The sequence below is a fragment of the Apostichopus japonicus genome, chromosome 8 (assembly GCF_037975245.1).
Source record: "Apostichopus japonicus isolate 1M-3 chromosome 8, ASM3797524v1, whole genome shotgun sequence".
Taxonomy (NCBI): domain Eukaryota; kingdom Metazoa; phylum Echinodermata; class Holothuroidea; order Aspidochirotida; family Stichopodidae; genus Apostichopus; species Apostichopus japonicus.
In genome coordinates this window covers 21,142,703-21,159,875 of record NC_092568.1, presented here as the reverse complement: position 1 = coordinate 21,159,875, position 17,173 = coordinate 21,142,703, and the positions used below count along the sequence as shown (strand labels likewise).

The window sequence follows — 17,173 nt, the reverse complement described above, 5'->3', positions numbered from 1 at the left end:
AATAATAAATTCTAAGGGTGTGATGACGTCAGAGAATAAATCGTTAACGTAGGCTATATATATTTATATATATAGGTTGGGTTGGGTTCGTGCGGGATGGAGGGGGGGGGGTGGCACTGTTTGGTTAGCATTCTATTTTTTCTATTTTCAGACTAATCAACTGCATTTTTTATGACAGATTTAGTATGGAATAACATTGGAAAGCAACACGTTTTAAACTGGGTGGGTTTGTAACCGTAAGCGTCTCATAATTGGGGGGGGGGGGGGAGGGCAGGGGAGCGGGATGATGGGTGAGGGCGAGGGGGCTAATACTGATGGTAATTAATCTTCCATCCTCTCTCTCTCTTACTTCACAAATAAAGCAAAGAGAATTGAATGAAACTCAGTTTTACACATACCGCTATTATTTGAAGATATAGGAAACCATTCCGAAAAAAACACAATTGTACTAATCTTCTTCAGAGGCAGACTAAAAAGAATACCCCCCCCCCCCCAAAAAAAAAACAGGTTAAAGAAATACAGCAGACAATATTGGCCAATATGCCACTTTTGGCAATTAAATTGGTAAAAAATGTCTTAAATTTGATTTTGTTTATGAGCATACTTTTACCCATATTTGGTTGGATATATGCATACCCAATATTGGGTAAAAAATTGTCTGTCGAACTTTTATAAGAGTGTATACATGGACTTTTACACTGGCGCTTATTCGGTTCAACCATCCCTGTTTTCTTTGACCTCATGTTCTGAGACATTCTTCACAACATGTATTATTGTTGTCATTTTTCTCTCTCCCTCTCTACCTCTCTCTGTTCCATAAATAAGTTTGAAAGGCAGTCTCATGCTGTTATATTGACTTTTTTACTTTCTTTTGGTCTCTTTGTACTAAACTCAAAACGGAGTGGGAGTTTAATGAACTTTATGGCAGACGATATATAACTGCCTGGGCAGAGCATTATGCTGCTGCAGATTGCACGAGAGAATTGGGAACACCTTCAATCCCACTGTAATTATAGAAAGGAGGTCATGGGAAGCATAGATCTAACAGACGACATATAAAGGGGGGGGGGCACAGCAGCAGTTTACGTCCTTATCATCTTCAAAGTTCTTTTGGTTTGGGTAATATTTTTTTCCCTTCTGACATTTCAAAAGGATTTTGAAAAACAAAAAAATTGCCCCAAAACAAAAAGGAACAGAAAAAAGAGAGCTTAAGAACACATTAGCGAAAGAAATATTTCTTAACGTCATAAGCCATAGATCTGGATTCTTGCACACACACACACACACATACATCCCACACTAAAGACAGAGAGTAACTGAACGTGGTATGGATATATATACACACACACACACATATATATATATATATATATATTTATATATATATATATATCTATATATAACATTTTATACTGGCATGACTTTCTTTTATGAACTTTTATGGACTTGTTTATCAAAGATACAAGCGGTACGCACGACTGCACGTTGAAACATTACATTGCGGCGTTTTACTTTAACTCTCTTCCGATGGAAAATTATAATAATCTTTGCAAAATAAAGATGCCTGAGGAATTCAGGCAAAAATTATCTGCATGTTTGTTCGACAAAGTTTCCGCAGAGGCCCCCCCAAAATAACGATATTTCTTTCTTTTTGCAGGTTAATAACCGATGTTTAACCGATGAGTACTTTTTGCGCCGCAATTATTTGCTCCAACAAGGTCCATGTTACAGAACACTTCTTGAATGATCGTTGGAAACGTTCAATTTGTCGTTTTAGTTAGTTCAAATGATGTGGAAATATAAACGAAACCATAGACGGAAAATTCATTGTTAATAAGTAATCCGAGTATAAAAACAGTCACTGGAAATTAGTTTTGAAGATATATATGTTTTTTTGCTCTTCGTGCCAAATAATAATAATAATAATGATAATAATAAAGAAAACTAAAGAAAACCATTCAAAATTGTCGATGAAACTTTATGTAGAACGTTCTTGTATAGTTCACCAAACACACAGCGGAATGAAGTGGAACATACTGTTTACAAAGTTTCAGGTTTCGATTGCTATTTTGTGTAGTGAATGTGGTTGAGTATTCACTTCCTTTGGTTTTTCTTTACATATTTTCTCGGCCTTTTAGCTAAGATCATGTGTAGTATCTGTTCCCTTCGGGAATGGTGATGCACACCTGACGATGATCACACAGTCACAGTCCCGATGCAAGGGGACTGGGGCTGAGAGCGGATCAGTCGTTTGGTAGTTTGGTTTTCGTGCCCAGGTTCTTTCCTGGGTGACTTTTTCTTAAAAAGTATCTTTCCATATTTTTTTTTAAGGGTGAAAGTTAACAATATTTTGTTGTTGTTGTATTAAACCAGTAAAATCTTCCAAATGAACACACAAACACTTACACACACATGCACACACATACATACATATTCTCAGCTGTTTGCGGGAGGTTATCCATCATAAAGAAACTCTACCATATAGTCCAATGAGAATGATTGGGTTTGCTTCTCCTTTAACATATTTACACCGACAGTAAACAGGGAGAAGATAGGCGGCGTGTGTTCGGATTTCCTCTTTTGTTTCAAGGTTGATTGAAAAAAAAAAGATAGAAAAGAAATTTGATCAAGTATGAAGACGCGTTTCCTACTTACTGTTTTTCTTGTAAATGAGGATTTCGAACTGTTCTGATGTTTGTTTCTCCAAAGCTTCTTCCACCTTCTTGATTGTATCTTTATCTGTGAGTTCACCGAACATAAAATTGAATGTGCTGCTCCTGTGTATGACGTCAGCTCTCCTAAACCCAGACATCTTACAAAAGCCATCGCTGCTGTACACGACCGGGTAATCCAGTACACGAGCGTTGGAAAGGCAGAAATTACTGTCTGTTGGTGACACGGATTAAAAACAAAAATAGATTATTGAATTATCGTACAGATATACGGTGATAATGATGATGATGATGATGATGATGATGATGATGATGATGATGATGAGAGCAAAAGCATAATAACACGGATAGGGCCAGAAACAATGACGAGAGCAAGAACAAACACAGGAACAAGAACAAAAACAGGAACAGGAACAAGAACAGGAACAGGAACAAGAACAGGAACAGGAACAAGAACAACAAGATCATGAACAGGAACAGGAACAAGAACAACAAGATCATGAACAAGAACATGAACAAGAACAAGAACAAGAATAAGAACAAGAACAGGAACAAGAACAACAGAACAAACACATGAACAGGAACAAGAACAGGAACAAGAACAAGAACAGGAACAGGAACAAAACAGGAACAGGAACAGGAACAAGAACAATAAGAATAAGAACAAGAACATGAACAAGAACAAGAACAGGAACAAGAACAACAGAACAAACACATGAACAGGAACAAGAACAACAAGAACAAGAACAAGTACATGAACATGAACATGAACAAGAACAAGGAACAGGAGTATGCAATATATAATAAGTTATACAATTGATATTATCAAATTCTTCCATGCATCTTAGCTAGACTACTAATTGAAAAAAAATGAACATCAAGTTCGAAGTTTCGTATCCAAATGCAATTATTTATTTGATCGATAGAAACCACTTAACTGTGAAGACCTCTCTCCTTAAAGGTCTTTACTTCGCTTTGACAATCGCCATTAACAAGAACCATGCACAGGTGCGTTAACATAGCATAATATTACATGTTTTAACAAACTTTATTTTGTGGTTCGTTACATAACAAAAGTGGAATCGTTGACGGTTTAGGTCGTTATTAATATTTAATATATTTGTTCAATGGAAGATATAAGACTTAATCATTAACGTTACATAACGCTAACATGAATCACAATTAAATGTACACTTATCGTTACCATGGTATATTTTTTCTGCAGTATTATTTTAATTATTTTTCTAAGAAAACAACATGGGTGTTATTTCGAATTACATGAGAAGAAATCTTTGCATCTAAGAAACAATTACAAAAACTTCAATTTGCACAATATTATAATACCGTATTGTACTACTTTATCGCTTCAAACATTAAACTTGATGAAGGCGACAAACAAACAGTTCAGCCTTCTTTATATATCGACAGTTAATACGACATATTGAAAATATTGGAAAGTGCAACATGCTGGAAGGAGAGTTCATGAGACTACATTAGATACGCGACTGCATGCATTAACTGAAGTCCATAAAGCAAGCGTATACACATATTTTATTCATATATTTAGTAAAACATTTTGTAATTACGTGTAGAAGAACTGATACTTTGTTTTTGTGTGATTCATCTTTTACTAAAATAACGCCTATTATTATTATTATTTCTACATATATATAGGCATATGCATAAGATATATACATATATATATTACGTTTTCAATTTTATATATATATATATATATATATATATATATATATATATATATATATATAATATATATATCATATATATATATATATATAATATATATATCATATATATATAAATATATATATATATATAATTTCTAGACATATAGCACGTATTCGAAAACCTGAAAATTATTAATATATAGCTCCAATTCTTCTTTATTGTGTCAATATTTTAGCTGGATTAATTTTTCATCAGCTCGACATATTTCCATATCACTTAACTTCCTTTTCGCTGAATGTAATTATTCTCGGTGTGATTGACACTCTCATGAAATAGCTAGTCCTAACATTTGCAAACCATCTTTCAGTTGGTCTTTCTAATCAATTCCACGTTTCACTCCCAGTCCCTGCCTGTCTGTGTAATAGAACGTATACGATGAATTTAAATCGCTCCCTTTATGCATATTCCACTCTATTCTGTGTCACACTTCATCGATCAAGCATGTATCCTGTTTGTTTGAAGGCGCTCGGAGTGATATCTTGTTTATTAAAGCACGTTGGTAGCCTTTTTATGTAGTACAAAATCATATCACTGTTATATCTGTTTATCACGGTAGGCGGGTTAGCCTAGCTTGCCGAGGAAAGATTGCAACCGAGTATGTTCATTACTGTGTAATTTCTTCACTCTCTAGATCGCATCATAGAAATACATAGGTAAATATAGGAGTAGATCTGATCAACAATACATATCTGATCAGCTGTAGAGATTTGATCAAGTGTAAATAATGTCTGATCAACTGCAGATATATGATCAACTGCAGATCTGAACAAGTGCAGAGATCTGATTAACTGTTTAACTTATCAATTACAGAGGTCTGCTCAACTGTACATTTGATCAACTGCAAAGATCTGATCAATTGCAGATGTCTGATCAACCGTTGATCTGTCCAAATGAAGATCCGATCAACTGCAAATTTGATCAACTGCAAAGATCTGATCGGCTTCACATATAGATCTGGATTGAAGTAAACTGTGGACTTGTTTAAATTAAATAAATCGAATCGACAGGCGTTCTTAAGGAACTTGTAACGGGCTATTAACATCTTTGTCACTATTCATATGACCTTTGACCTGACAAATAAACAGAAAGTTGATGTTGATTGGCTACTGTAACTACTGCATCAACGAATTTGTAACTTATATTGTAACCAATGGTAACAAGCTTGAAAACCGAGTGAATCTTTATCAAACTTGTCGTCGGAACAAATTTTATGTTAGTCGTCTTGGCAACAAAGTAAGGTCTGACATATTGCTTGTTTTGTAATGGATCTTTCTTCTTCCATTTTTTTTTTACTTTGTCATAAAAACCTTCAAATATTTAAGCATCTTAATGATCATACGTGTTGAGTCATGGTAGTGATAGGTGTATAAACTATGCTAAGGGCGTGAATAATATATGTCCATTTAAAGAACACAATCACGTTGAACGAGCAAAGGAAGTAATCAAGTTTGTGTCTCAAATATAGATTTAATGAAAACGATAGAAAGATTTTTTGTTTTGCAGGTATAGGTAAGGTATTACTTCAGTTATTTGTATTTCTCATAATATGCATTTCTTAAGAATAATAAATTAAATATAACCTTAAACTGCTAAAACGAACTTGGTTAGAATGTCACAAATTTACTTAACGTCCATATATCCATCTTATAGGTGGACTATATCCGATAGGACACTGTATACAGATGCCTTTCTGTCAAGCTGATATAGGTGTTGCAATAAGATTTCAAAACACCCCCCCCCCCCCTCCCCCAAAGAAGATTTTGTTCGGCCATTCCAATTTCCTAATACGTTGATTAAAATTTGTGTTTGATTCGATCCACTCTTTATGCCGCAAATTGACTTATTCACAGATTAGCAGTAAAAAAATATCTTGAAGTAAAAATAAGGTCAGTTGAGCCTCTCAATCATCTTGATTACTTTTCTGTCAATTTTGTTTCGCACTTTGAATTCTCTTCATTTAGTTAATTACACTTAACTGGACTCTCCTAACTCAACTCTATAAATCACAATACTACATGTATTTAGTGACACATTATGTAGGTTTATAAATGTTCTGATATATACTGTTATTTATCTAATGGTTAGAAATGGGTTTTTTTTTCCAAGGGGGGGGGGGGGGAGCAGGACCAGTGTGAGAGGGTGAATCTGTGACGTCACAGCCACGTTTGTACTGTTGAAATTGTTGGTGGCTTGTGGTTAGTTGCAAATGTCAGTTTCTGTAAGTGAGATAATGATATGCTTTGGTAACGGTTTTTGTTTTATATTCTTCGGGTCAAATCTATGATTAATATGTAAAATAATCTCTAAGCTATTCTTCTTTCGAGAGATCGTGTTTCGAGTTCACCAAAAATGAGGGATGGGGGAATTCAAAATCAGTAAACTGTCAGAGCATTCCCTAGATGATATTAATACATGATGAATGTCTAATGTGATTTTTAAAATAAATTGAAAGCCAGCCAAGTCCATTTCTGTCTCATATATTATACCATATAGAGATTTAACGAGTGCGGGTGCTTGGAAAAATGTCTTTTTTTCCCTTTCTTTTTTCTCTACATTACGCATTTCTTGACCTGTGGTCTCCATACCGTATCCCTTTAAACTAGTGCTAAAAATTATGGACGATTTTAAGCTATACTTGTAAGGAAAACTCTTCTGTTCGATGTAAATAGTTACCTGTTTTAAGCTATATGACTGTTTTGCAGTCAACAAACATTTCATTTAACGCATCCAGTAACTAACTATGTTTGTATCACATGTTTCATTTTCATATTAAAGATAAAAATTAGAGAACTTATAAAGTGAAGAATATCAAATGGGAAAGTTCGAAATTCACACGCCATATTTAAGACAACCCAGTTCATCAAAACCATTTCAGTACATTGCCACCCTTCGACCACTCTTGTATCAGTACCTATGTTACAGTATAAGCTGCACAGACGAAGAGAAACAGAATCAACTTACACAATAGTAGTGTCAACACTATATACATATATAATATACGATGAAAAGTCTTTACGCAAACGTTTTAAGCGAAGATCATTTCTCTTGAATGGTCATTAACTTTGCAATCATGCAGCTAACTTTAAGCCTTGTATCTATCGTACGACAAACCACAATATATATAGTATAATCGCGCCTGACATTTTAGTGGAACGTTACCAAGGTAGCCATATTCTTCAAAATTCTTAATTGCTTACGTCATTACTACCAACAATGGTTGTCATGGAGATGCTTTGCCTTGGCAGTTTCGGAACACTAATGTTGAACTTTACCGATAACCGACTATATCAGCAATCCCCCTTGAGAATTAACCAGGGGAAATTACTGTAATTTTAATTTCGTTGGGAACATCTCTGTATAGGTGTATATATATATATATATATATATACATATATATATATATATATATATATATATATGTATATATATATATATATATATATATATATATATATATATATATATATATATATATATATATAGATAGATATATATATATGTGTGTGTGTATGTAAAATTATGTACAAAGGTAATTGGTGTATATGTATAATATCCAATATTGCTTCTAAAGTGAATAATTCTCTTCGTGAAAACAAATTAAGCATTATGAATATTTATGGCATTGATATATCCTTTAAACCTATAATATTAACTGGTCTTTAAGTATAGTACTCTATTTTCCCCCTTCAAGGCGAAGTAAAAATACACTTCTTATTTTACTTCAATTGTGTTAATATATTCATTCCTTCTTTTTTTCTTTTTTTGGTTGTGAGGACAACATTGAAAGTAGAAAAAATCTCCATTGTCGGATTAAGAAAGGGAACACTATTATCCGACCCCTTTATGAGTAAAGAAGAACAGGAAGGGAATAAAAGTCAACGCAATGATGTTTAGGCCTATATATATATATGGTACCGTATATGGTATATACTGATCATTAACATGGTATCGTTCACGCGTGTTACATTCGCTGGTGGTCACCGCGGAGTCATGTGACTGACATGGTACTTGCGTGACGACCTCGACGAGCCTACTCGGCTCGGGATACCTTAAGATATACACATAAATGTTACGCCTTTATATTTCATTGTTGACTCGGGTAAATGTCACGTGATCTTTGTGGGCGCTGCTTATCCAGACATACAAAATGATGGGTTTTTTTTTTTTTTTTTTGGCAGAAAGACTGGAGAAATTCCTTGCTTTTATCATGGCTACGTTTTTTTCAATCGTAACACGTACGTAATACGCCCTCATTGACAGTTCTAGAAAGCCTATAAGACGCATTCACACTAGTAGAATCAAAGTAGCTGAGTGGCACGGACTTAGGTCTTGGCACGAAAAACCTGGGTTCAGTTCCTAACTTCGCCCGATGAGCCCCAAGAGGACGAAACCAGTCGTGGAAGTTTTCTGTTGTGTTGCGATCTTGAATAAATTATTATATTACATTGTTATTATCTGTTTACCACATGCGACACATTAAGTTTTGTATTTCTTTTCTTAATAGCAAAACCTGTTTGCCGTGTAATTAGCTTATGAAACAGCACTAACTTCCAAAATGGCAATGACGTAACTTCCATTTCCAAGGGCATTCTTTTCAGATCATCGCCCACACCTCACACCCCCCCCCCTTCATCTCTTCACTATACCAAAGTGCCTCTCTACAGACGCAATCTACCACTTTCAAGATTTTTTATGATAAATTCGGATTAAAAGTGTCGTTTCAGTAGATTGCCACTGAATAATTTAATATTATGAAGTTTGCCCTTTATTTGACCTGTGATTGCTCGCTTCTTATTTAACTTATTTGTGCTTTCTCTGAAAGATAAATAATGACAAGAGCGAGAGAGTAGCCATTATATCGACGGTTACGGGCGTTAAAGCTACATGTAGGCGCTACAATTGGTGTCATCCACTTAACAACCAAACCTATACGATCTTTTGAACGGTGCAATGAACAAATTATAATTTATTTAAGGAGGTTTGGGTATTACTAGGTCTGCTGAAGGAACACTTAAGAATGCACTTAAGGTCATTCACAAAAAAAAAAAAAAAAAAAATAGAAATATAATTTAGTCCGCCAAATATATACGTCACTTTCTTTGTCATAATTAAAGTGATGTATATGTATAAATACATGTATACTATGTATACTATATGTATACTATGTGTACTGTCTATACTATATGTATACTATACTATGTATATGTATACTATGTATACTATATGTGTACTTAACATGGTATGCTTGTCACCGTATTATTTCGCTCGCAAATATGCATAGGAAACGTTCTTGTTTCAGATGGATGTCAGCCGAGAGGAAAAGCGCATGTTTTCGTTTATGGAAATGCATTTTTTTCGATATCATCTTAAATTAAATACTTTTATTGGTGAGAATGTGTATACGTGTTTTCGAATGGAAACGAGCCTTAAAACTATATCTGAATAAGAAAAATGGCTCCCTTTCCTATTTTGGGTTCTCGATTTTCTCATTTTTATGGGTGTGGAATCTATAGTCAATATTCAATCTGTTTAGATCGAAATTGTCAGACTTACTTTCAAATTATAATTATTGCTGATTATTTTTTACTTGACATCATGATGAACATAAGCTGAAGGGCATTAGAGGTTAAACATGAATAAAAAAATGAACGGTATAGTTTTATGATTTTGTGTTATTGAGATGAGGCTCCCATCAATTGGATTGAATTAAAACACAATGTACTGTTGTTGCGTATTAGACTCTGTAGACTTGATCAAGTGGTTTTATTTAAAGCTTGTATAGGTCAAATGTCATTCAAAAATTTCAAACTTGCCGGACGCCTTAGCTTTACCCTTTCACCTACTTTTGACCAACATAGCTTTGAATAAAATGACTTGATCAAGTATAATATTATCAGATAATAACAAAGACTAAGCAGTTTCAATTTTTCAATTTTTGTAAGGTTTTCTACTAATTAGACATCTTTTTCAATATCTTAACAATATAGCCGAAATAAGCTTTAACCAAAGCCATATAAACAAAGTCCACATATAAGTTGAGGATTCATTCTAACTTTAGAATGAAACCTTAGTTTAAAGACGGACCAGTAAGGAATTAAAAACTAATTTAATGACAGGTAACGCATATATTGTAAGGTTCATGAACGAAGTGAGGTACTTATATTTAAGGCATTCAGTCTAAATTTAAAACTCCCAAATTTACTTTGTCCATTTTTGTCGATTGTCTTTTTTCACATTTATTATAATTATAATAATAATAATAAAAAATAATAATAGTAATAAAATATGACGATGGTGACGAGGATAGCTGACGGATTGGGCTATCTTACCACATTTCAATTTTGCCACCATTTAAATTTGAGTTAGAAGAGGTCGAAGTTTTTGCATAGTGTCCCCAATCCCATCTGCCAGTTCTCGCTGTGAAATCTTCCAGGAATTACTCAAACGCCTTCTATCACCATTAAACCCTCCAGTTTTTTTTTAGACCATCAGTATAGTTGATTTCATCCTCTTCATCATTCAAGCGTAAAGAAGAATGAATGATGACTGAAAAAATGACCCCAAAAGTCAATTCATTAGATCCATTTAGGACTTTTTTTTCCGACAATGGTTAATATTCCAGGCTGACGTGCACTGCTCTAACTGCGGTGTATGCAGGTATCTTAAAGACAAAGGTATTCCATAATGGTTTAAGTCGTATGCAACTATATACTGAGTAACCTAACGCATTGCGTTATGCTCTGTAACAACTTAGGACGAATCGTTAATTATACTCTTCATTCAAACACACCAACTTAAAGGAGCTTTCTGAGTTTTAATGGTTACTATTTTCCACTAACTCATAAAACAAAAGAGGAAGAAAGAGCGCCATTGATAAAGCTAAGATGCTCTCCTCTGATCAAAGTAAGAGTTTAGGTATCCGAGTCTTTAATGAATGCCAAATTCTAAAACATTTAACAAAATTTGGATTAGCAATCACTACTGGAAACGAACTTGACTCTTCAAGCTAATGACACCTGAATCGTTATGGACATTGAAGAATCAACTGACAAGTCATGTTAGAAACACGAGCAACCAAGTTAAAATGTAATTTACTGGTTTAATCTAAAGAATTCTTAACGCTTTTCCTATTTGTTTGGTCAAAGTTCTACCCTCATGCATAGTCAACTGTTGTATACGTGTCTGTGCGTAGATCTATCGTATATGAGAATGTCCGTCAGAGGTCAAGACCATCTGCAGTACTTGATATAGTTGTACAAGTTTATACATGAATACATTCAACGTGATGAATTATTATAACAATTCTTGCATATACTTGGTACACAATATGTATGTAATCATCAGAATAATTCGGATGAATAATTCGACTTGGTTTTTACATAAATCATAATGGACCTGTTTTCTACGAGGGCCTTGGATTGTATATATCTGTATAGAGACCTGTGTATCTCTACTTTCTGTCATGGCCGAACCACGCCCGTGCATCTTATAACTTTAGATGATGTCTTATCTAAGTTTACGAGAAATTAGAAGACGTCCATCCAATTTTATGGAACTATTCGAGAAGTGTTTGTCTTCTCGTCCTTTTTGTCTCTCATAAACGGCAATTTACAAGCCATATACAGAGAGTACCGTCATTTCTTATATATCTTGTGTTATCAAGACTATTTCAAGCGTATCTTCTGGATGATTTGTGAATTATAAAAAAAAAAAGAACTTCAAGACAAATTGCTTTAATTTTCAGTTAACACACCTGATTCCTTTCCTACAGTAGCACACGCACCCACTCAGACTGAGAAACCCCATTGTTTTTCCCATTGTTCAAATCCACGTACCATAACCTTACACAATACTCGTGAACAATAGAATTCGTCCGAGGACGTGAGGATTCTTTTGAAATGCTTTCTGAGGACTTCGAATTCCTTTGTTTAAGTACTCAGTCAGAATAAAAGAAAAACAAGTGCACACACACATAAACATATGTACTCAATTTTGCTAAGGACTGAGGAATGGGTGGGGTACGAAACGATGTTTGTGTGGAAATATCCGTGTTTACACAATCGCAATATATTTACGCCATTTTGCCTAACAACTTCTAAGAAACTTGAATGTGATTAACAATAGCCATCACAATTAGCCGTCCTTAATTGTCGATGATGATTTTCGACATTAATTATTCTGCGAATTTAATATTGAATTAATGAAAGACTTTGGAAGAAGTAAAACGATTATTCATATATTAGCCAAAAATTGTGTTAATGAACGTAAAGTTACATAAATTCGGCAGTTTTGTATGTAGTTCAAATTTCGTAAAGTCCATGAGCCACCGTCTAAACGAACTTTTACTCGAATTTGCTTCTTCAAAATGTTGACAGATAATACACAATGACACAAGAAGTTGATAATATTATTATTAATAAATCATAAACAACTTGACTAAAGAGGAACAAATGCTTTACAGATAAAACTACTTTTTTTATATCGACTCGATCACAGCCTAAGCAATTCTCATCATTCTCAAATGACGATCGGTTAAGGAGAGAGTGTGGACGGAGATATGAAGGATCACTTATAGGAGGATGGAGTGTGGGTACTTCACTAGCAGGAAATCTTTCTATATAAGCAATGTCATCAGTTTCCATTCGAGACAGAAAAGTACACAGAAAAATGTCACGTGGGTTAGATTGTTCATTTATATAACCAACTAAATAAAGGTGTAATATAGCGATAATACTTCTTAACAGATCGATTTGAAACGGTTAAGAAGAAGGAACTTAATAGTCAAATGGATTTAATTTGATAAAAGAGACCACTTGTGAAAAGAAAAAAAAGGTATTTACCAATGATACATAACGATAGATAGGGTTATGAAGCAAGTTTCGGAGTAGGGATAACTAAGGACTCGGTTCGTAAGGTAATGGCGCGAACAGAAAATACCAATTAACGATCACATATTCTAACACTTGTGTATGTGTGTATGATATATCATACACACATACACAAGTGTTAGAATATGCAGAATCTCACACATGATCGTGTTAACGTGGAGATAGATACCCTTGTGTGGGAGGAGGGAGATGGTGCTGTGGTTTTGTTTTCCGTGGGGGTGGGTCTTTGGTTCCGCTTTGAGGGTCACGCAACAGGCACAATTTTGACTGACATTAATGTTATTGTGTAGTTATGTTAGAACTTCACCGTTGTAGTTATAATATATTTTAAATACTACATATAACTTCCTAACAAACAAGATAAAGTAAGCATTTGTACCAATCTTACTCCGGTTATGTAATCGAGCTTGGGCTTTATACTCATACTCGGGCTTTGTACTCGTACTCGAGACTATGTACTTGTACTCGGAGGTTTGAACTCGTATACTCGGGGGTTTGTACTCGTACTCGGGGTTTGCACTCGTATGCTCGGGCTTTGTAATCGTTCTTGGGACTATGTACTTTTACTCGGAAGTTTGAACTCGTATACTCGGGGCTTTGTACTCGTATACTCGGGACTTTGTACTCGTATTCTTACTCGGGACTTTATTCTCACACTAAAAGTCTGTCTTACGATATTATAGAGTACTTTACTACCGACATAGTTATAGTTTACATAATAGTTGTGACCAATGACGAGGAGAAAGAATAGCTAAATGAAACATACAACCAAAGTTTCAAACAAAATGTTAATAAACCTATAACTGAAAATACAGCAAAAACTAAAGAAAATGAAGAGGTATGTTTTTTTTCCTTTTCGACAAAGAAGAAGTCGATCGGTGCAGGTTTTTGAGCGATATGTTTTCGCGGGCAGGTTTAAAGATTTCGCGGGTCCGAGGACTCACAGAGCCCCTGCCCTCTATAGAGACTACTTATAAAGACATATTGCATTGCCTATATAGCTCGTCTATGAAGCAGCATCGCTGTTAGGGAAATCAATATGAAAATACCCAAATAATATTGTCTATTTACTATATCAGATTTCGTTATGATGTAAACGAGTTTCAATTATGTGTGACCATCATTTAATTACTTCCATTGACTCCACGCATTCATTCTGTATTTTGCTGTAAGTAACCTAATTATAAGTAAGTTGATCAAGCTGGAACGTATACGTTGTAGCAGAGAGTCATGGAGTTAAATTTGTCATTTGTACAACCTTGGCACATCATGCGAGTGTTTCTAGTTAAATTCTGTATCTATATAGTAAACAGGAAAAAGTAGAGAATTTGCCTTTTAATTGACGTAGAGCTTAGAGATAAATGTGCAAGTGATTTGCATCACTAATTCAGATGTCCTTTATTGGGAGAGCTTATGTATATGTTGTTAACGGGAACTACAAAATTAACATAACACGGAAATAGATTCATTGTTGTAAGAGAATGAAATCAGGGCAGATAATCTTTTAAGTGAACAAATAACGCGAGATAATCTAGGTTACTTTTACACGGACACCTCGTTATACTTGCGATCATCAAATTACGATCCACATTTGCTACAAAGTAGGTCGTTTATTCACTAATAAACAAATATATATATATATATATATATATATATATTTATAAACAAGGAAACAAGAAAAAATTATACAAGGTTGGATTGGTCACAATATTCTCATTGGTCACACAGAGAGATTATTGGGCACACATTAGAGTGAGTTTCCCATCTACTCCACTATGCACCGTGTTTATGGTTGTAAAATATGATGTTAACTTACGCTCGTGTGACTTACGTTCACAAAACTAAACTTATGCCCAGAATACAAGATTATTAACGACATTCGTAAAACAAATGCATGTATTAAGCCGTAAATTGATGCAGCTCACTTATAAATAGAAGAAAGATCCTTGCTCAAGGATGTTTTCGGAATTGAGCTCTCAAAGTTATCTCGTCTTTGTGCACAATATGTTAACGTATCACGCACATAATAACTTCCAAGGGCTTCAGATGACATATCTATTTATATTTACGTAATATCGTATCTAAATATATATATATATGTTTATGTATCTCTATATATATATATATATATATATATATATATATATATATGACGAATGACGAATGAAATAGAGTGCTCCACCTAATTTGTAAAATTAAACTTAAATTGTCAAACAATCACACCAACAAACAAACAAACATCACCTTCCTCAACAACAGCAAGCTTTCTTTTCTCCGATATTCTCAATTACGTTTATCTAACGTCTTAAGATCATTTTACATTCAAGTCGAATGTTGACCGACAATATATATACCCCTTTCATAAGAATCTCATTTACATTGCACGTAAAGCCTGGAGATATAATTGTGAATGGAACAACGAGAGGCCAAGAAATTAAACAGGACCTCTCGCTGGTGTCTAGGGAAATTACCTATTCCATGTCAAAAGGGCCATTCATTTTTTGTCTTCCCTTTGGCATAAGCGTATACAATCCAAAGTTAAATACAGACACAAACGCACACACACACCTAAATATACGCTAGGTTAGATGAAAAAGTTAGAAGCTAAAGAACTATATACGTTTAGTCACGAGTTGTATATATGACTGTTTCTAAATAATTTATTCAAACATGACAGATATTCCATAATTTTAATATACTGCCAGCGATAATTTTGGCAATTTCAATGCAGTTTACAGTTGTCAAATGATTTCGGGTGACTCCTTATCCCTTTAAACCTAAACCTGGAATAAATTGCACATCGTACGAGCTGATGGTAATGGCGCTCTAATCACTACCTGGTATGGAACGCCAACTACAATATCTAGATAAATGAGTATGCAACATTAACTTTCATTTTACGAAATTGTGAAGGAGTCATGCGCTATTTAACTTTTCCGTCCTCCCTATTTTGTCTTTTGTATAGTGTTGGTTGGGTAATCAGTCAAGCGGATGATTACTTTTGACATTTTTTTCTTGACAGAGAAAAGAATGTTAGAATAAATGAAAAGAATACAAGAAAAAAGGACAAAAATAATTATACTAATGTTAAACGGAAAGAGGGGACGGTCGAATTGCTTTTAATTTCTATAGCATTAAAAATGAAAAGAAAATGGGATCAGTTCGTTGACTCCATCTCTTGGGAGGAAGGGGGTGGTAATGAGTGGAGCTGGTGCATATATTTGTGCTTGTCAAAAAGTAGAATGCTCAGGCTTACGTAAATCATATATAACTGCATTGGAATATGTTACTTTGTGTTAGTCATAAATGGATATTAGTGAGACATAAGTAAATATAGTTAGTGGCGATTACTTTTTTGTTTTGCTTTTGCACTGCAAGGGCTTCCAGAATTGGGCAGAAAATAATCATGGAAATATACTTGATATTTACGACCGTTAATTTCCGCACAGAGCAAACTTGAAGAGGTATGCAACTTGAAGATATTTTACTCTAAGTTGTGTGGTCTTTCTCAGATCAAATCGATCATTTCAGATCATATAAAATCAGATCAGATCAGATTAGATCAAAGATGAGCTGGTCAAAGCTGGTCAAAGCTGATCAAATCGGATGTGATTATCAGTATGTTAAATTAACAGATCAATTCGATCAATGTGATGAGGGTCAGATTATATCAGAACAGATAAGATCAGATCAGATCAGACCAAACCAGACCAAACCAAACCAAAGGTCAACTGGTCAAAGCTGAGCAAATCATTTATAAGGTTGGCTGATTTTCAGTTCATTAAATTAATAGATCAATTCAAATCAGTGAGGTGAGATCAAATCATATCATAGATCAATTCAAAGTTGACCAGTTCAAACTTG

At 34.3% G+C, this 17,173-nt stretch overlaps 1 protein-coding gene and 1 pseudogene across 2 annotated transcripts in view; one reads left to right on the top strand and one right to left on the bottom strand.

Moving 5' to 3' along the window:
- LOC139971020 (voltage-gated delayed rectifier potassium channel KCNH1-like) overlaps positions 1–17,173 on the bottom strand; it is a 109,466-nt gene that overhangs the window by 49,669 nt on the left and 42,624 nt on the right. For both annotated transcript variants that reach the window (XM_071977163.1, XM_071977164.1), the window contains exon 2: positions 2,656–2,886. In XM_071977163.1, coding sequence (XP_071833264.1) covers positions 2,656–2,886 — 231 coding nt within the window. The remainder of the gene's footprint in view (positions 1–2,655; positions 2,887–17,173) is intronic.
- Positions 2,119–2,343, top strand: LOC139972694 (U2 spliceosomal RNA; annotated as a pseudogene).